This window comes from Bombyx mori, chromosome W, assembly GCF_030269925.1.
Source record: "Bombyx mori chromosome W, ASM3026992v2".
NCBI classification, from domain to species: Eukaryota; Metazoa; Arthropoda; class Insecta; order Lepidoptera; family Bombycidae; genus Bombyx; species Bombyx mori.
The window spans coordinates 8,357,704-8,377,705 of NC_085135.1; the positions used below are offsets into that span (position 1 = coordinate 8,357,704).

General features: G+C 57.5%; 1 protein-coding gene across 1 annotated transcript; it reads left to right on the plus strand.

The window, feature by feature from the left end:
• The first annotated feature begins 15,660 nt into the window (after nt 1-15,660).
• On the plus strand, nt 15,661-20,002 carry LOC134201791 (uncharacterized). The gene is made up of 2 exons (XM_062677022.1): nt 15,661-16,192; nt 16,634-20,002. Exons 1-2 carry the CDS (start codon nt 15,844-15,846, stop codon nt 16,831-16,833), a joined length of 549 nt encoding a protein of 182 aa, XP_062533006.1. The 5' UTR covers nt 15,661-15,843; the 3' UTR covers nt 16,834-20,002.

Here is a 20,002-nt window from a genome sequence, read left to right on the forward strand (position 1 = left end):
GTCCTTCGCTCTCATTTTGGACACGGCCGCATGGATCTCTGCCCCCGTGATAGGAGGAGGGGGCACCTCAGCAGCGGGAACGCTTGGGCGACGCGGCAGCGTGCCGCACATTGCGTCCATCTGGGGGGGTTCAAAGCTCCCCCCCGCTGCCGGCGGGAAAAGTGCGGAAACGATTTCCCGCAGCTGCCGAGGCTGAAGCCGCTCGGTGACCGGGAGCGCCCACGGTTGCAGTTTCCTGCGCACCATCTTATTTGGACGCCCCCAGGGATCATCGTCGAGCGACTCCAGGAGAGTCTTCATGCTCTGTCTCTTGGCCTCGCCGATGGCCAGCTGCAACGCCGCCTGCTTTTGGCGACATTCAGCGTGCAGCCGGGCCGCTGTCTCCGCGAATGTAGCGTTGCATCGACGGCGGCGGCGGTGGCGTGCGCTCCGGCGGCGCGCCCTCACGCACTCCTCGCGGAGTCTTGCGATCTCGGGCGACCACCAGAACGCATCCCCACGTGGTGCACGGGGGCCGACCCGGGGCATGGCGGCATCACAAACTCTAGCCATAGTGCCCCGGAACCAATCGACCTCTGCATCCACGTCCGCAAGCCGCGCGGGTTTTGGCTCCCACGCAGCAACAGCGGCCGCCTCCATCAGCAACTCCTTATCCATCCGTTTCAAGGCCCATCTGGGGAACGAACGGGCTGCACCTTGCGGGAGCTCCTCCTCACCGCGGGCGCCCGCAGCTGACGCCGACGACGACGACGACAAGGAGGAGGCGGAGAGCTCGAATCGGACGTATCTATGATCCGAGAGCGTCTCCGCCCCCTCGAGTACGCGCCAGCCGCGGGTTCGGCATGCGACGGACGGGGACGCGAACGTCACGTCCACATGAGACTGCCCGTTCCACCGCACGCAAGTCGCGACCGAACCTCTGTTTATGAGAAAGAGGCTGGTCGCGATCGCCCACTCCGAAAGGGCCTCGCCTCGCGCATCCGTGCGGGGGGAGCCCCAAGCCGTACATTTGGCATTGAAGTCCCCCGCGACGATGACAGGGCGGGACCCGAAGCGGTGTAAAAGCGCTTCGAGCCCGCCCAAGAACTGTTCGAATTCGGCGAGGCTCCTGTTCGGAGAAAAGTACGCCCCGATCACGACGGTCCCGTCGATCCTAGCCGCGACGTACCCGGATCCCCTGGCCACCATATCCAAGGGGGGTAACGCCGCGGATTGTCTTATTAGTATGGCCACGGAGCCGTCGACGTCCCCGATCCAGCAGTCCTGGTCAGTGGGGACGAAGTACGGCTCCGCGGCGACAACAACGTCGATTGACCACTCCGCCATGGTGTGGACGAGGAGATCTTGTGCCCTGGCGGAGTGGTTCAAATTACACTGGAGGAAGCGATGGACGCAACCCATTATGGGGCTACGTCCATCGCTCCCTCGTCTGTCCCGCCCTCCGGCTCGATAACTGTCGCGGCGGGAACTGACTCGCTGGCTGCCCTTATTGCAGCCTGCTCTTTCCTCTTCTTGTTTTTCTTACCGCCCCTCCTCGTTTTGGTAGAGGAGGGAGCGGACTTACACGCCGGGCCCCCGGCCCGGTGGTCGGCCTTCCGCTTGGCCGCGTCACACAAGACGCAGTGCGGCGCGGCTGTTGTGCAGGAGGCAGCCTTGTGCCCCGGTTGGCCGCAGCGGAAACAAAGGTCGCTGCGGTCCACGGTCGAGGGACACTTGGCGAGGCCGTGGCCGGTGCCGAAGCACCGAAGACAACGCCACGGCCTGGCGTCCTGCAGCTGCACGTGGGCCATTATCCAGCCCACGCGTAGCCTTCCTGGGCTGTCGGAAGGCCGACCCTGTGGAGGGTCGCCGTTGCAATCGGGCAACGCGCCCACGCCGTCCGGGTTCCGGAATATGTCACCCGGAGCTCTCCGACTTTGACGTCGGCGAGGGCGCAGTTGCCCTGCGACGCGATGGCCGCGGCGACCTCCTCCTTAGTTGCGCACTCGTCGAGGCCCGTGATTTTGACTTCTCCCATCTTCACGGGCCGCGCGATGCGCACCACCTCGGGGTCCGGCAGGATCTCCCTCAGCCGGGCCGCCAATTTTTCGGCCGCGGCGTTTGTGTTGGGGCCGGGGCACTCTATAAGACGAGCCCCGTTGGCCGTCTGCCGGACCTTGATGCCCCCCTCCACGGCTGGCACGTACTCGAGGGGGCGGAGACGCTCTCGGACCACAGATACGTCCGATTCGAGCTCTCCGCCTCCTCCTTGTCGTCGTCGTCAGCCGCGGGCGCTCGCGGTGAGGAGGAGCTCCCGCAAGGTGCGCCCCGTTCGTTCCCCAGGTGGGCCTTGAAAAGAATGAACAAGGAGTTGCTGATGGAGGCGGCCGCTGTTGCTGCTTGGGCGCCAAAACCCGCGCGGCTCGCGGACGTGGATGCGGAGGTCGACTGGTTCCGGGGCACCATGGCAAACATTTGTGATGCCGCCATGCCCCGGGTCGGCCCCCGAGCACCACGTGGGGGTGCGTTCTGGTGGTCGCCCGAGATCGCAAGACTCCGCGAGGAGTGCGTGAGGGCGCGCCGCCGGAGCGCACGTCACCGCCGCCGCCGTCGTCGCGACGCTACGTTCGCGGAGACGGCGGCCCGGCTGCACGCTGACTGTCGTCAAAAGCAGACGGCGTTGCAGCTGGCCATCGGCGAGGCCAAGAAGCAGAGCATGAAGACTCTCCTGGAGTCGCTCGACGAAGATCCCTGGGGGCGCCCATACAAGATGGTTCGCAGGAAACTGCAGCCGTGGGCGCTCCCGGTGACCGAGCGGCTCCAGCCTCGGCAGCTGCGGGAAATAGTTTCCGCGCTTTTCCCGCCGGCAGCGGGGGGGGACTTTGAGCCCCCCCAGATGGACGCCACGTGGGGCACGTCGCCGCGTCGCCCGAGCGTTCCTGCTGCCGAGGAGCCCCCTCCCCCTATCACGGGGGCGGAGATCCATGCGGCCGTGTCCAGAATGAGAGCGAAGGACGCGGCCCCCGGCCCTGACGGCGTTCACGGCCGGGTCTGGAGCTTGGCCTTCGAGGCCCAAGGGGACCGGCTCGGGGGGCTTTTCGAAGCGTGCCTCGAGTCGGGACGGTTCCCGTCGAAATGGAAGACGGGCAGACTGGTCCTTCTGCGGAAGGACGGGCGCCCCGCGGACTCACCCGCGGGCTATCGCCCCATCGTGTTGCTGGACGAAGCGGGCAAGATGCTCGAGAGGATCGTCGCGGCCCGCATCGTCCGGCACCTGACCGAGACGGGTCCCGATCTCTCGGCGGAACAATACGGCTTCAGAGAGGGCCGCTCGACGATCGACGCGATACTGCGCGTGCGTGCCCTCTCCGACGAAGCCGTATCCCGGGGCGGGGTGGCGATGGCGTTATCCTTAGACGTAAGGAACGCCTTCAACACCCTGCCCTGGTCGGTGATCGCGGGGGCGCTGGAGTATCACGGCGTCCCCGCATACCTCCGCCGACTGATCGGCTCCTATCTCGAGGGCAGGTCGATCCAGTGCATCGGACACGGTGGGGCGATGTACCGCTTCCCCGTCGAGCGCGGTGTTCCGCAGGGGTCCGTCCTGGGCCCCCTGCTGTGGAACATCGGCTACGACTGGGTCCTGCGGGGTGTCGTACGGGGTCCCCTTCCCGGGCTGAGCGTAATATGTTACGCCGACGACACGTTGGTCGTGGCTCCGGGGAGGGACTACCGGGAGTCTGCCCGTCTGGCGTGCGCAGGCGTGGCACACGTCGTCACTAGGATCCGACGGTTGGGGCTCGAGGTGGCGCTCGACAAAACCCAGGCCCTTTTGTTTCACGGGCCGGGACGAGCGCCGCCTCTGGGCGCCCACCTCGTGATCGGAGGCGTCCGCGTCGGGGTCGGGGTGACCGGTCTTGGGTACCTCGGCCTCGAACTGGATGGTCGGTGGAACTTCCGCGCTCACTTTGCGAAGTTGGGCCCTCGACTGATGGCGACGGCCGGCTCTTTGAGCCGGCTGCTTCCAAACGTCGGGGGTCCCGATCAGGTGGCGCGCCGCCTCTACATGGGGGTGGTGCGGTCGATGGCACTATATGGGGCTCCCGTATGGTGCCACGCCCTGACCCGCAAGAACATCGCGGCGCTGCGACGTCCGCAGCGCGCGATCGCGGTCAGGGCGATCCGAGGATACCGCACCGTCTCCTTCGAGGCGGCGTGCTTGCTCGCCAGGGCGCCACCCTGGGACCTGGAGGCGGAGGCGCTCGCTGCCGATTACCGGTGGCGTAGCGACCTTCGCTCTAGGGGGGAAGGGCGTCCCGGCGAAGGAGTAGTTCGAGCGCGGAGGCTCCAATCTCGGCGGTCCGTGCTGGAGGCGTGGTCTCGCCGCTTGGCGGACCCGTCGGCCGGCCTCCGTACCGTCGAGGCGGTCCGCCCGGTTCTCGCGGACTGGGTGGGCCGCGACCGCGGATGCCTCACCTTCCGGCTGACGCAGATGCTTACCGGCCACGGATGTTTCAGCCGGTACTTGCATAAGATAGCCGGAAGGGAACCGACGGCGCAGTGCCACCACTGCGCGGACCGCGACGAGGAAGACACAGCGGAACACACGCTGGCGCGTTGCTCTGGATTCGACGAGCAACGCGCCGCCCTCGTCGCGGTCATAGGAGAGGACCTCTCGCTGCCGCGCGTCGTGGCTACGATGCTCGGCAGCGACGCGTCCTGGAAGGCGATGCTCGACTTCTGCGAGTCCACCATATCGCAGAAGGAGGCGGCGGAGCGAGAGAGGGAGAGCTCTTCCCTTTCCGCACCGATCCGTCGCCGTCGAGCCGGGGGCCGGAGGCGGGAATACGCCCGTACGTCCCGGCCCCTGTAGGTGGCGGCCTCCCCCCGGTGAAGGTCAAGGGGCGACCTGAGGGGGTGAGGCCGCGCGGCGCGCTACCAGCACTCTAGCGCGCTGCCGTGGAGTGATTAGAGCGACCGGTCGACGGTGTATCGCGTCCCGACCCGGCAGGCTGGTTCTGGTCCAGCGGGGTATTCCGGGACACCAGCGGCACCGTCTGGGCGGCCCGACGGGCTGCCGTACCGAGACGGCCGACGTTTCAGAGCCTTCGATTCGCCTCGAAGGCTCCGTCGGCTGGGCGTCCTTGGGGTGAGCCGCGCCGTCTGGTTGTAGTGTTGACCGCGGTAGCCCCCTTACCTCATCCGGGTTCTGACCTCGGAGGGGATCGGACGTCGGGTGTAAGAGTGCAGGGGAGTCGTTTAGTGGGTGGGCTCTAAAATCCTTGGGCCCGCGGTCTGCTCACAACACCATGCAGATCGTTGAGTCTCACATACCCCGCGCGCCCCTTTTGCGCGGGGACCTCGTAGGAGGTTCGGCCCTCTACCCGAAAAAAAAAAAAAAAAAAAAAAAAGGCTCGAAGTAGAATAAACGTCGGGGGTCCCGATCAGGTGGCGCGCCGCCTCTACATGGGGGTGGTGCGGTCGATGGCACTATACGGGGCTCCCGTATGGTGCCACGCCCTGACCCGCAAGAACGTAGCGGCGCTGCGACGTCCGCAGCGCGCGATTGCGGTCAGGGCGATCCGAGGATACCGCACCGTCTCATTCGAGGCGGCGTGCTTGCTCGCCGGGACCCCACCCTGGGACCTGGAGGCGGAGGCGCTCGCTGCCGATTACCGGTGGCGTAGCGACCTTCGCTCTAGGGGGGAAGGGCGCCCCGGCGAAGGAGTAGTTCGAGCGCGGAGGCTCCAATCTCGGCGGTCCGTGCTGGAGGCGTGGTCTCGCCGCTTGGCGGACCCGTCGGCCGGCCTCCGTACCGTCGAGGCGGTCCGCCCGGTTCTCACGGACTGGGTGGGCCGCGACCGCGGATGCCTCACCTTCCGGCTAACGCAAATGTTGACCGGCCATGGTTGTTTTGGCCGGTACCTTTTCAAAATAGCCGGAAGGGAACCGACGGCGCAGTGCCACCACTGCGCTGACCGCGACGAGGAAGACACAGCGGAACACACATTGGCGCGTTGCTCTGGATTTGACGAGCAACGCGCCGCCCTCGTCGCGGTCATTGGAGAGGACCTCTCGCTGCCGCGCGTCGTGGCTACGATGCTCGGCAGCGACGCGTCCTGGAAGGCGATGCTCGACTTCTGCGAGTCCACCATCTCGCAGAAGGAGGCGGCGGAGCGAGAGAGGGAGAGCTCTTCCCTTTCCGCACCGATCCGTCGCCGTCGAGCCGGGGGCCGGAGGCGGGAATACGCCCGTACGTCCCGGCCCCTGTAGGTGGCGGCCTCCCCCCGGTGAAGGTCAAGGGGCGACCTGAGGGGGTGAGGCCGCGCGGCGCGCTACCAGCACTCTAGCGCGCTGCCGTGGAGTGATTAGAGCGACCGGTCGACGGTGTATCGCGTTCCGACCCGGCAGGCTGGTTCTGGTCCAGCGGGGTATTCCGGGACACCAGCGGCACCGTCTGGGCGGCCCGACGGGCTGCCGTACCGAGACGGCCGACGTTTCAGAGCCTTCGATTCGCCTCGAAGGCTCCGTCGGCTGGGCGTCCTTGGGGTGAGCCGCGCCGTCTGGTTGTAGTGTTGACCGCGGTAGCCCCCTTACCTCATCCGGGTTCTGACCTCGGAGGGGATCGGACGTCGGGTGTAAGAGTGCAGGGGAGTCGTTTAGTGGGTGGGCTCTAAAATCCTTGGGCCCGCGGTCTGCTCACAACACCATGCAGATCGTTGAGTCTCACATACCCCGCGCGCCCCTTTTGCGCGGGGACCTCGTAGGAGGTTCGGCCCTCTACCCGAAAAAAAAAAAAAAAAAAAAAAAAAAAAAAAAAAAAAAAAAAAAAAAAAAGGCTCGAAGTAGAATGCTACGACATACATTTCCCATGAAGCTATTTTGACTCTTACCATCGAGATGTTGTTTGTGGTAAAGTGTGGAATCATATTTACCTCGAGGTCTTTATTAAATACGGCTTGTAGGTGTTTCTACTATATTTATGTATATTACTTCATATTATTTATTAATTTACATTGCACACCTACTCAATATTTAATATTATATCATATTTAATTACGTATTCTATAACACACTCTCATACAGTACACAAATACGCTAAACAATCATACATTCACAACACTACTCAAAATTATATTATTTACACAAGCATAGTCGGGCGCAACCGCTAGTATGCGGCAAAGACCCCGACTATGTATAACTGCGTACGTACTGGTCGCCTGCGCCACGACTCGGCCGCGGCTCGCGGCCAGTCGGGTTTGATCAACGCCACGCTAACACTGTGTCACTCCTCGACTTACGCGTACTCTTTTGCTTCGTTACGATTTATTGCTTTCGTCTATTTTGTATTATTGTGTTTGAACTTGCTACCGCTTTATCTGTGCCTTCTGTACTCCGTAATTTCTCCTTCTTAATATTGTTATACCGTCTGTGATTGGAAATAAACTGTCCATCCAATTACGGACTCGTTATTGTGCCGCCCGGCACTGGTCACATTACAACCACCTACCAACGACTACCAAACGGCTATTGCTGTTTTTACCGTTCCCTCGTCCGTCCCATTTCTTTGGTATATTTTTACGCCTCCGTAGTCCCTCATAAAGCTTCCTCCACCGACATAGGGTTCCTGGATCATAGCAATGTCAATTTTCTCCCTGTTCGCCTCAATCATTAATTCGTCAGTTGCTAGTTTTTTGCGCTGTAAGTTAATCTGGGCTATATTTATAGGGAGGTATTTTGTTGTCTGCTGTTCGTACCTGAGCGTGCCCTTAGCAATAGGCTACAGTCGATCGGGCCAAGTCATCCCATCTTTTCCTCACCTGACAGTTCGAGTCAAAAGCGTTATGCTCTGCGTTATCTATATCTGCCTTTGTGCAATTCCTACATTTGGGTGGTACCTTGGCCAACCAGTCAGAACATTCAGTTTTCAAATGCGGACCCCCGCAATGGCTACACAGGTCTACAGATTCAACGCAAAATCTTTTGCTGTGTCCATAGCCTAGGCAGCGCGTGCATTGCACCAGAGGAGATTGTCTTCTACTTTAATCCTTCGCAGATCTATGTGCACGCTTCCTCTTCCGGTTGCTCTTTGCCAGACGGTGGGCGAGACGCTGACTACCACGTGGTTTGTGTGTGGGTTTCTCGCCCTCCGTCTGTACCGGATCACCACTCTGTCCTCTCCCTCGCAGAGGTCGCGGAAAATATCTCTATTTTGGTTCCTCAGAGCTTTAAGGATGTCCTCATCCGAATGTATGGTGAGAACACTCCTAAGCATCATTAAGGGATCCCGGTTTTCCACTTCCTCGACGTGGAGCTGAGTCTCTGCATTCTCCAACCTATTTTTTAATTTGTCCCTTTCCGCCTTGGTACCTAGGCCTATGATAACTTTTCTATCTTTTGCCTTCCTAACGTTTTTTACCTCTATCCATCCCTCTTTTGCATCTACTGCCTTTCTTACTCTGTCGAGCACCTTTTCCCCAGTCTCACATTCGTCCTTTGAGGTGATCACGACGGAGTGTAGCGTTTGCCTCATTACTTCAGGCTTCTCATTTGTAACAGCCGGCTGTATCGCGGCTACGCTGGCGTAGCTTGCTGCCGTCACTGCTGCTTTCTCCATTGCTTCCTTCAGGTGTCCCATCATTTTTTTACTCTCTTGCAAGAGCTTGGCGTGCTCCTCCATTTTGGCTACATAAGTATTCGCGTCCATTGGGCTTACCGTAAAGGTCCTATCAGTCGCTCTTTGCCCCACATCACCCGTCTTCTCTTCTTTCGATTTCCCTTTTTTCCGGTCCATTTCGGCATCCTTCACCAATTGGTAAAGTTTGTCAAGTGCCGCTGTAACCTCGATTTTTATTTCTCTTTTAATATTCCCGGAGTTGCTTAAGTGCAGCTTGGCCTTTAAAAGGCAGGCTTTTGCTTCCGCAGATCTGTCCTGGCATTGGCCTGGACTTGTTGTTTTGCCGGCTTGCGAAGTTGTTGGTTTGGTGGCTACGACAGTCTGCGGGGCTAACTTAGTTAATGATGGGATGGTTTTTCCTTTGGAGGTTTCCCATTCATCTATTCTCACGCCTATGCTGCGTCTCTCGCCACCTTCTGGGGATTTAGGGTTTCGGGGTGATTTATCACTCGTCATCGCTTTCTGGACGGGGGATCGTATTCCGAACATGTTGTTGGAGGCGTTTCAGTATTTCTAGCGATTAAACTGTTGGTACAACAACTGTCTAGTCGGATAGTGATTAAGCCCAGTTAGTTAGTATGATGCAATGTAATGTGTTATGCGAGTATATCGGGGAAAGTTGTCCTATGGCTTAAATAAATGTATAGATGTAAATGTGTAAAATGTATATGACGGCGTTAACGATATTTCTGTTTAGCACGTGCAATAGGAGTGACTCACACAAGCCAGGTGCGCCGGCCGTGTCGTTCGACTCATAAACAACAGGTGCAACAGAAGTGACTCATAAATAAGCCAGCTGCGCCGGCCAGTATAAAAAGGCGGTACGTGCCTCGCAATGAACAGGCGAACAGCGATCTAGGTTGCAGGCCCAGCAGAGTCTTTCCCTCCGCGTTATCGTCGGGGCCGGGCAGTACGTCAGAAATGACGTTATTGCCCGGGACCTAGGTGTGGAGTCGCTCGTGGAGTTTGTGACTAGGCTCGCCCGTAACATGTACGAGCGAGCCGAAAACGGGCCCCATGAGCATCTCCACAGCATAGCCCCGCTGCACGCCAGACCACCGGATGGTACGGCGTTGCCGCGGGAGCTATTGGTACCCCCGATAATCGTTCGGAGATAAAGCTCCTCGCCGGCTGTGAGGCCGGGGAGGACCTATGAGCGCCCCTCTCGGAGCTGAGTTTTACCAGCCTCTAGTCCCACGCCTCTTGCCCGTTTGGCGGGTCCCCCGTAAGGGGACCGCGGCTGCACCCCGTAGGTGCAGCCTCCGGAACCCGGACGGCGTGGGCGCGTTGCCCGATTGCAACGGCGACCCTCCTGGCCACCCCTCCACAGGGGCGGCCTTCCGACAGCCCAGGAAGGCTGCGCGTGGGCTGGGTAGTGGCCCACGTGCAGCTGCAGGATGCCAGGCCGTGGCGCTGTCTTCGGTGCTTCGGCACCGGCCACGGCCTCGCCAAGTGCCCCTCGACCGTGGACCGCAGCGGCTTGTGTTTCCGCTGCGGCCAACCGGGGCACAAGGCAGCCTCCTGCACCACAGCCGCTCCGCACTGCGTCTTGTGCGACGCGGCCAAAAGGAAGGCCGACCACCGGGCCGGGGGCCCGGCGTGTAAATCCGCCCCCTCCTCTACAAAAACGAGGAGGGGCGGAAAGAAAAAGAAGCCGGCTGCAAAAAGGGCAGCCGGCGAGTCAGTTCCCGCCGCGGCTGTTGTCGAGCCGCAGGGCGGGACAGACGAGGGAGCGATGGACGTAGCCCCGTAATGGGTTGCGTCCACCGCTTCCTCCAGTGCAACTTGAACCACTCCGCCAGGGCACAGGATCTCCTCGTCCACACCATGGCGGAGTGGTCAATCGACGTCGCTGTCGCTGCGGAGCCGTACTTCGTCCCCACCGACCAGGACTGCTGGATGGGGGACGTCGACGGCTCCGTGGCCATTGTGTTGAGACAGTCCGCGGCGTTACCCCCCTTGGAAATGGTGGCCAGGGGATCCGGGTACGTCGCGGCTAGGATCGACGGGACCGTCGTGATCGGGGCGTACTTTTCTCCGAACAGGAGCCTCGCCGAGTTCGAGCGGTTTCTGGGCGGGCTCGAGGTGCTCTTGCACCGCTTCGGGTCCCGCCCTGTCATCGTCGCGGGGGACCTCAATGCCAAGTGTACGGCTTGGGGCTCCCCCCGCACGGATTCGCGAGGCGAGGCTCTTTCGCAGTGGGCGATCGCGACCGGCCTCTGTCTTCTAAACAGAGGTACGGTCGCGACTTGCGTGCGGTGGAACGGGGAATCTCACGTGGACGTTACGTTCGCGTCCCCGTCCGCCGTGCGCCGCACCCGCGGCTGGCGCGTACTCGAGGGGGCGGAGACGCTCTCGGACCACAGATACGTCCGATTCGAGCTCTCCGCCTCCTCCTTGTCGTCGTCATCCGCGGGCGCCCGCGGCGAGGAGGAGCTCCCGCAAGGTGCGCCCCGTTCGTTCCCCAGGTGGGCCTTGAAACGGATGAACAAGGAGTTGCTGATGGAGGCGGCCGCTGTTGCTGCGTGGGCGCCAAAACCCGCGCGGCTCGCGGACGTGGATGCGGAGGTCGACTGGTTCCGGGGCACCATGGCAAACATTTGTGATGCCGCCATGCCCCGGGTCGGCCCCCGAGCACCACGTGGGGGTGCGTTCTGGTGGTCGCCCGAGATCGCGAGACTCCGTGAGGAGTGCGTGAGGGCGCGCCGCCGGAGCGCACGCCACCGCCGCCGCCGTCGTCGCGACGCTGCGTTCGCGGAGACGGCGGCCCAGCTGCACGCTGACTGTCGTCAAAAGCAGACGGCGCTGCAGCTGGCCATCGGCGAGGCCAAGAAGCAGAGCATGAAGACTCTCCTGGAGTCGCTCGACGAAGATCCCTGGGGGCGCCCATACAAGATGGTTCGCAAGAAACTACAACCGTGGGCGCTCCCGGTGACCGAGCGGCTCCAGCCTCGGCAGCTGCGGGAAATTGTTGCGGCACTGTTCCCGCCGGCAGCGGGGGGGGACTTTGAGCCCCCCCAGATGGACGCCACGTGGGGCACGCCGCCGCGTCGCCCCAGCGTTCCCGCTGCCGAGGAGCCCCCTCCCCCTATCACGGGGGCGGAGATCCATGCGGCCGTGTCCAGGATGAGAGCAAAGGACGCGGCCCCCGGCCCTGACGGTGTTCACGGCCGGGTCTGGAGCTTGGCCTTCGAGGCCCTAGGGGACCGGCTCGGGGGGCTTTTCGAAGCGTGCCTCGAGTCGGGACGGTTCCCGTCGAAATGGAAGACGGGCAGACTGGTCCTTCTGCGGAAGGACGGGCGCCCCGCGGACTCACCCGCGGGCTATCGCCCCATCGTGTTGCTGGACGAAGCGGGCAAGATGCTCGAGAGGATCGTCGCGGCCCGCATCGTCCGGCACCTGACCGAGACGGGTCCCGATCTTTCGGCGGAGCAATACGGCTTCAGAGAGGGCAGCTCGACTATCGACGCAATTCTGCGCGTGCGGGCCCTCTCCGATGAAGCCGTATCCCGGGGCGGGGTGGCGATGGCGTTATCCTTAGATGTAAGGAACGCCTTCAACACCCTGCCCTGGTCGGTGATCGCGGGGGCGCTGTAGTATCACGGCGTCCCCGCATACCTCCGCCGACTGATCAGCTCCTATCTCGAGGGCAGGTCGATCCAGTGCATCGGACACGGTGGAGTGATGTACCGCTTCCCCGTCGAGCGCGGTGTTCCGCAGGGGTCCGTCCTGGGCCCCCTGCTGTGGAACATCGGCTACGACTGGGTCCTGCGGGGCGTCATTCGGGGTCCCCTCCCCGGGCTGAGCGTAATATGTTACGCCGACGACACGTTGGTCGTGGCTCCGAGGAGGGACTACCGGGAGTCTGCCCGTCTGGCGTGCGCAGGCGTGGCACACGTCGTCACTAGGATCCGACGGTTGGGGCTCGAGGTGGCGCTCGACAAAACCCAGGCCCTGATGTTTCACGGGCCGGGACGAGCGCCGCCTCTGGGTGCCCACCTCGTGATCGGAGGCGTCCGCGTCGGGGTCGGGGTGACCGGTCTTCGGTACCTCGGCCTCGAACTGGATGGTCGGTGGAACTTCCGCGCTCACTTTGAGAAGTTGGGCCCTCGACTGATGGCGACGGCCGGCTCTCTGAGCCGGCTGCTTCCAAACGTCGGGGGTCCCGATCAGGTGGCGCGCCGCCTCTACATGGGGGTGGTGCGGTCGATGGCACTATACGGGGCTCCCGTATGGTGCCACGCCCTGACCCGCGAGAACGTCGCGGCGCTGCGACGTCCGCAGCGCGCGATTGCGGTCAGGGCGATCCGAGGATACCGCACCGTCTCATTCGAGGCGGCGTGCTTGCTCGCCGGGACGCCACCCTGGGACCTGGAGGCGGAGGCGCTCGCTGCCGATTACCGGTGGCGTAGCGACCTCCGCTCTAGGGGGGAAGGGCGCCCCGGCGAAGGAGTAGTTCGAGCGCGGAGGCTCCAATCTCGGCGGTCCGTGCTGGAGGCGTGGTCTCGCCGCTTGGCGGACCCGTCGGCCGGCCTCCGAACCGTCGAGGCGGTCCGCCCGGTTCTCGCGGACTGGGTGGGCCGCGACCGCGGATGCTTCACCTTCCGGCTAACGCAGATGCTTACCGGCCATGGTTGTTTCGGCCGGTACTTGCACAAGATAGCCGGAAGGGAACCGACGGCGCAGTGCCACCACTGCGCGGACCGCGACGAGGAAGATACAGCGGAACACACGCTGGCGCGTTGCTCTGGATTCGACGAGCAACGCGCCGCCCTCGTCGCGGTCATAGGAGAGGACCTCTCGCTGCCGCGCGTCGTGGCTACGATGCTCGGCAGCGACGCGTCCTGGAAGGCGATGCTCGACTTCTGCGAGTCCACCATCTCGCAGAAGGAGGCGGCGGAGCGAGAGAGGGAGAGCTCTTCCCTTTCCGCACCGATCCGTCGCCGTCGAGCCGGGGGCCGGAGGCGGGAATACGCCCGTACGTCCCGGCCCCTGTAGGTAGCGGCCTCCCCCCGGTGAAGGTCAAGGGGCGACCTGAGGGGGTGAGGCCGCGCGGCGCGCTACCAGCACTCTAGCGCGCTGCCGTGGAGTGATTAGAGCGACCGGTCGACGGTGTATCGCGTCCCGACCCGGCAGGCTGGTTCTGGTCCAGCGGGGTATTCCGGGACACCAGCGGCACCGTCTGGGCGGCCCGACGGGCTGCCGTACCGAGACGGCCGACGTTTCAGAGCCTTCGATTCGCCTCGAAGGCTCCGTCGGCTGGGCGTCCTTGGGGTGAGCCGCGCCGTCTGGTTGTAGTGTTGACCGCGGTAGCCCCCCTACCTCATCCGGGTTCTGACCTCGGAGGGGATCGGACGTCGGGTGTAAGAGTGCAGGGGAGTCGTTTAGTGGGTGGGTCCTAAAATCCTTGGGCCCGCGGTCTGCTCACAACATCATGCAGATCGTTGAGTCTCACATACCCCGCGCGCCCCTTTTGCGCGGGGACCTCGTAGGAGGTTCGACCCTCTACCCGAAAAAAAGAAAAAAAAAAAAAAAAAAAAGTGTGTGTGTCCGCTCCGACGCACGACTGGAGTTTACTGGATATAAAAAATTAAACGAAACAATACGAGAAATAGTTCTATATTACGACAACACGATACACTACAGATTATTAACAAATTAACGAGACACAAAACAAACGACTAACAAATATATGAAAATACAATAATGAGAGAAACGCGCGATCAGTACGAGGCTTTGTGGCGGACTGCCGGCGCAGCAGCCCGGCGTCACCTGCGATAACGCGGCCGCGCGTTGGCTCCTGATTGGCGCGCGCACGCATCACGCAATCAGGAGCCAATCAGGCGCATAACGCATTTCGTGTGACATGCTAGTACGATTTTGATTGGCGCGCGCACGCATCACGCAATCAGGAGCCAATCAGGCGCATAACGCATTTCGTGTGACATGCTAGTACGATTTTGATTGGCGCGCGCACGCATCACGCAATCAGGAGCCAATCAGGCGCATAACGCATTTCGTGTGACATGCTAGTACGATTTTGGTCCCCATAATTTTCATACCCCGGGCCTATATATGTAAATCGATTCTAAAGGAGTAAACTCCAAAAAAAAAAAGTGTGTGTGTCCGCTCCGACGCACGACTGGAGTTTACTGGATATAAAAAATTAAACGAAACAATACGAGAAATAGTTCTATATTACGACAACACGATACACTACAGATTATTAACAAATTAACGAGACACAAAACAAACGACTAACAAATATATGAAAATACAATAATGAGAGAAACGCGCGATCAGTACGAGGCTTTGTGGCGGACTGCCGGCGCAGCAGCCCGGCGTCACCTGCAATAACGCGGCCGCGCGTTGGCTCCTGATTGGCGCGCGCACGCATCACGCAATCAGGAGCCAATCAGGCGCATAACGCATTTCGTGTGACATGCTAGTACGATTTTGATTGGCGCGCGCACGCATCACGCAATCAGGAGCCAATCAGGCGCATAACGCATTTCGTGTGACATGCTAGTACGATTTTGGTCCCCATAATTTTCATACCCCGGGCCTATATATGTAAATCGATTCTAAAGGAGTAAACTCCAAAAAGGCGTGACGGCGCGCGCTGTCCTGGCACTCCACGGAGTGCAGGAACGGCGCGCTGCTGTCACTTAGATGTAAGTTAGACTAAGTTAGGTTTATCTTAGGTTAAGTTAGGTTAAGATGAAATTGTAAATAGTACAGGGAAAAAAAAAACAAAAAAATGGAGGAGAGAGGCAGCCGCCCCAGAAGAAAGAAGAAGAAGAAGGAAGAAAGAAGAGAAGAGAAGAGTGTCGAAGAAAGAAGCCGACCCCACACATAACATCACGCCTGCCTGATAGCCCATCCAGCAGCGCATCACCCCTGTCTTATTAGGCAGGGAGTCACATGTCCGGGCAGAGGGGTTTCCCCGAGGCCCGCTCCGTGCCCCTGCAAAGGGATACGACGACCCTCCGTCGTCGCAATGAACATTCGTTGGACTGCGTTTGCCCGGTGCACTTACTATATCCTTGTTACGTTGTGTGATTCAGTGACTGTTGTACGTACTGGTTAAGGTTGGACAAGTGTTAAAGTGAATTGTTAAGATAACATATTGTTGATCAAATCAGAAATCAAAGGTGACTTCGTGTTACTTGGTGTTCAACAAAATAATGTCTACCCTCAAGCTTATATCAGAAGTGTCGGACTCACCTCCACTGCAGTCATCAAATAATTCGGCCAACAATATGATGTTTGAACAAATGTCATTATTTTCATCTGGGATGGAAGCCATGTTACAAAGAATCACTGAAAGTATGTCAGTTCATCGACCTAGCCAGAGCTCACCAACCACATTGGTCAATTTTGACCCGGATGAACCGGAGGCTGATGTTGTAAATTGGTGTACGCTGAGCGAAATGATCATCGAACAGAAGAAATTGGATGGTGTAGATTTAATTTTGACTATCACACATTCGCTTAAGGCTCGAGCTGCTACTTGCCTCACAAAAATACAGCCTGGTAAGATATCCTGGCCTACTATTAAAGAGATGCTGACAAAATTCTCTAATGATGCAAGACCACTTCGATCTGGTTATTAAATTTGAAATGGAAAGCAAAGAGGGACCAGCTGAAGCCGGTATCCGGCTATGGCAACTTATAAAGAAGATTCCCGACGCTAATATGCCAGAAAATAGCCACCAGATTTGCTATATCAATACTGTCGCAGTGTGATGAAAGAATCCGTCGGGAATTGAACTCTGTCGTTATTACCACCAAAAATCATCTATTTCGCACATTACGTGGCTTTACCCTCAAAAGAAAAAACGAAGATCCTGATAAAGAACCAAAACGCTCTCGAAGTTTTTTTTCCGTGGAAGCTGCCATTTCTGCGGAAAACCTGGGTATCATGCCGAAGGGTGTTGCGACAGATACTGCTCTCAAACTTTTTCGATATTCTAGCAAAACCTGAACAACCTCCTCATCCGTGGGCGCCCGGCTCTCGCCTGCAAGTCTGCTGTTACGTGTGCGGTGATGCGAGCCATGTAGCTTCTGGGTGTTCCATGCGCTACAAGAAGAAAAACGACACTGCTCCAGGTGCTGTGGCAGGTCCAACCAGAGACGTCAACGTGTGTTCCAGAGCTTCAGTGTGTTACAGATAAGTGGTTTTGGCTTCCCCTTTATGTTCCATTCAGGGTCAGAATGTAGTCTTATAAAACAAAGCCATAGTAATTTATTCAATGGTAAGCGGTTTCATGAACAAGTCACTCTTTGATCTGAAAGTAACTCGGACCAATCATGGCAAGAGCAGTTAGGGGATATTCAACTCGCCCTTAATAGTACACGTTGTCGAGTAATAGGGTTTACTCCAATAGAATAGATGTTTACCGTTCAGGGTAGTTCACTTGAAATATCTAAAGTTTCAACAGAGTGATAATCCCTCTAAATTAGATGTTGATTTAGCACGCTCGAAGGCCTGAGAAAAAAAAAAAAAAATGGGCACAAACAGAAGCTTGGTTTAGTCGAGGCAAAGCTAAGGTCAAACTCTTTTCCGCTGGGGATTTTGTTTTCGTAAATTAGACCGAAAATATAAAGGTCCCTTCAACATTACTGCACCCCGAATCCTGATCACGCAGGAGCAAGTCACCGTCGTCGCCCTAGACACGTCCTTACGGATCCATCAGATCCAATAACTCTTACATTAGATACCTTCAGCTCTAACACTAGGAGCAGGCTGAGGAACTCCGGTAACCGTACTCGTCGAGCTCGACAAAGAGGTCGACGTGCAAACTCATGCATCAGCCCGCTGAGTTTCTCGACGGATCTTCTCAGTGGGTCGCGATTCCGATCCGGTAGTAGATTCATTCGCGAAGCAATTGCTCTTGAGTTGTTAGGTCTCCTTCGGAGGCGCTCGGGCAGTTGTTAGCAAATCCCACCCCTCTTGGCTGAGCCTTTGCTCGCCCACCCGTCCTGGTGAAGCTGGAAAGGCCTCCGGGCCACCAGTAATCATTCAATCATTAAAAAAAAAAAAAAAAACATTACTGCAGTTTTGGAAAACGACAGGTATAAGTTGAGATATGTAAATGGTACTAATAGTGTACAAATTTCCCCATGAAAACTTACCCGAAGTACCTCGAGGCTCGTCAGGCCTACTAGAAATTTCTGAAAATTATAGTGACGATGACGTGACGGCGTACACAGATGGGTTAAGTAATCTTGTTCATGAAACTGATCTTAATGATGACGACTCTATCACTGACAATAGAAGCGACATTTTTATCCGCAAATAGCGATACTATGTCTGTGGGTGGTGATACAATGTCTGTTAGGTCAGGCACCTCGGGTGCAGGTGTTGGAAATGTAGAAAACGATGGTTGGTCTCGCACTATTTCTGAAGAAAGTCCGTATAAATATTCTAGTCTAAGAAATGTTTCAAGAAATGCTACCGTACACGCAGAGTGAAAAAAAAAAAAGAAAAAAAAAGAAAAAAAAGTGTGTGTGTCCGCTCCGACGCACGACTGGAGTTTACTGGATATAAAAAATTAAACGAAACAATACGAGAAATAGTTCTATATTACGACAACACGATACACTACAGATTATTAACAAATTAACGAGACACAAAACAAACGACTAACAAATATATGAAAATACAATAATGAGAGAAACGCGCGATCAGTACGAGGCTTTGTGGCGGACTGCCGGCGCAGCAGCCCGGCGTCACCTGCGATAACGCGGCCGCGCGTTGGCTCCTGATTGGCGCGCGCACGCATCACGCAATCAGGAGCCAATCAGGCGCATAACGCATTTCGTGTGACATGCTAGTACGATTTTGATTGGCGCGCGCACGCATCACGCAATCAGGAGCCAATCAGGCGCATAACGCATTTCGTGTGACATGCTAGTAAGATTTTGATTGGCGCGCGCACGCATCACGCAATCAGGAGCCAATCAGGCGCATAACGCATTTCGTGTGACATGCTAGTACGATTTTGGTCCCCATAATTTTCATACCCCGGGCCTATATATGTAAATCGATTCTAAAGGAGTAAACTCCAAAAAAAAGTGTGTGTGTCCGCTCTGACGCACGACTGGAGTTTACTGGATATAAAAAATTAAACGAAACAATACGAGAAATAGTTCTATATTACGACAACACGATACACTACAGATTATTAACAAATTAACGAGACACAAAACAAACGACTAACAAATATATGAAAATACAATAATGAGAGAAACGCGCGATCAGTACGAGGCTTTGTGGCGGACTGCCGGCGCAGCAGCCCGGCGTCACCTGCGATAACGCGGCCGCGCGTTGGCTCCTGATTGGCGCGCGCACGCATCACGCAATCAGGAGCCAATCAGGCGCATAACGCATTTCGTGTGACATGCTAGTACGATTTTGATTGGCGCGCGCACGCATCACGCAATCAGGAGCCAATCAGGCGCATAACGCATTTCGTGTGACATGCTAGTACGATTTTGATTGGCGCGCGCACGCATCACGCAATCAGGAGCCAATCAGGCGCATAACGCATTTCGTGTGACATGCTAGTACGATTTTGGTCCCCATAATTTTCATACCCCGGGCCTATATATGTAAATCGATTCTAAAGGAGTAAACTCCAAAAAAAGTGTGTGTGTCCGCTCCGACGCACGACTGGAGTTTACTGGATATAAAAAATTAAACGAAACAATACGAGAAATAGTTCTATATTACGACAACACGATACACTACAGATTATTAACAAATTAACGAGACACAAAACAAACGACTAACAAATATATGAAAATACAATAATGAGAGAAACGCGCGATCAGTACGAGGCTTTGTGGCGGACTGCCGGCGCAGCAGCCCGGCGTCACCTGCGATAACGCGGCCGCGCGTTGGCTCCTGATTGGCGCGCGCACGCATCACGCAATCAGGAGCCAATCAGGCGCATAACGCATTTCGTGTGACATGCTAGTACGATTTTGATTGGCGCGCGCACGCATCACGCAATCAGGAGCCAATCAGGCGCATAACGCATTTCGTGTGACATGCTAGTACGATTTTGATTGGCGCGCGCACGCATCACGCAATCAGGAGCCAATCAGGCGCATAACGCATTTCGTGTGACATGCTAGTACGATTTTGGTCCCCATAATTTTCATACCCCGGGCCTATATATGTAAATCGATTCTAAAGGAGTAAACTCCAAAAAAAAAAAGTGTGTGTGTCCGCTCCGACGCACGACTGGAGTTTACTGGATATAAAAAATTAAACGAAACAATACGAGAAATAGTTCTATATTACGACAACACGATACACTACAGATTATTAACAAA

Coding starts and splice junctions, on each gene's coding strand:
- LOC134201791 (XM_062677022.1), top strand. CDS start 15,844: ATGTCTACCCTCAAGCTTATATCAGAAGTGTCGGACTCACCTCCACTG. Junction 16,193..16,633: donor CCTCACAAAAATACAGCCTG/GTAAGATATCCT, acceptor TCGATATTCTAG/CAAAACCTGAACAACCTCCT.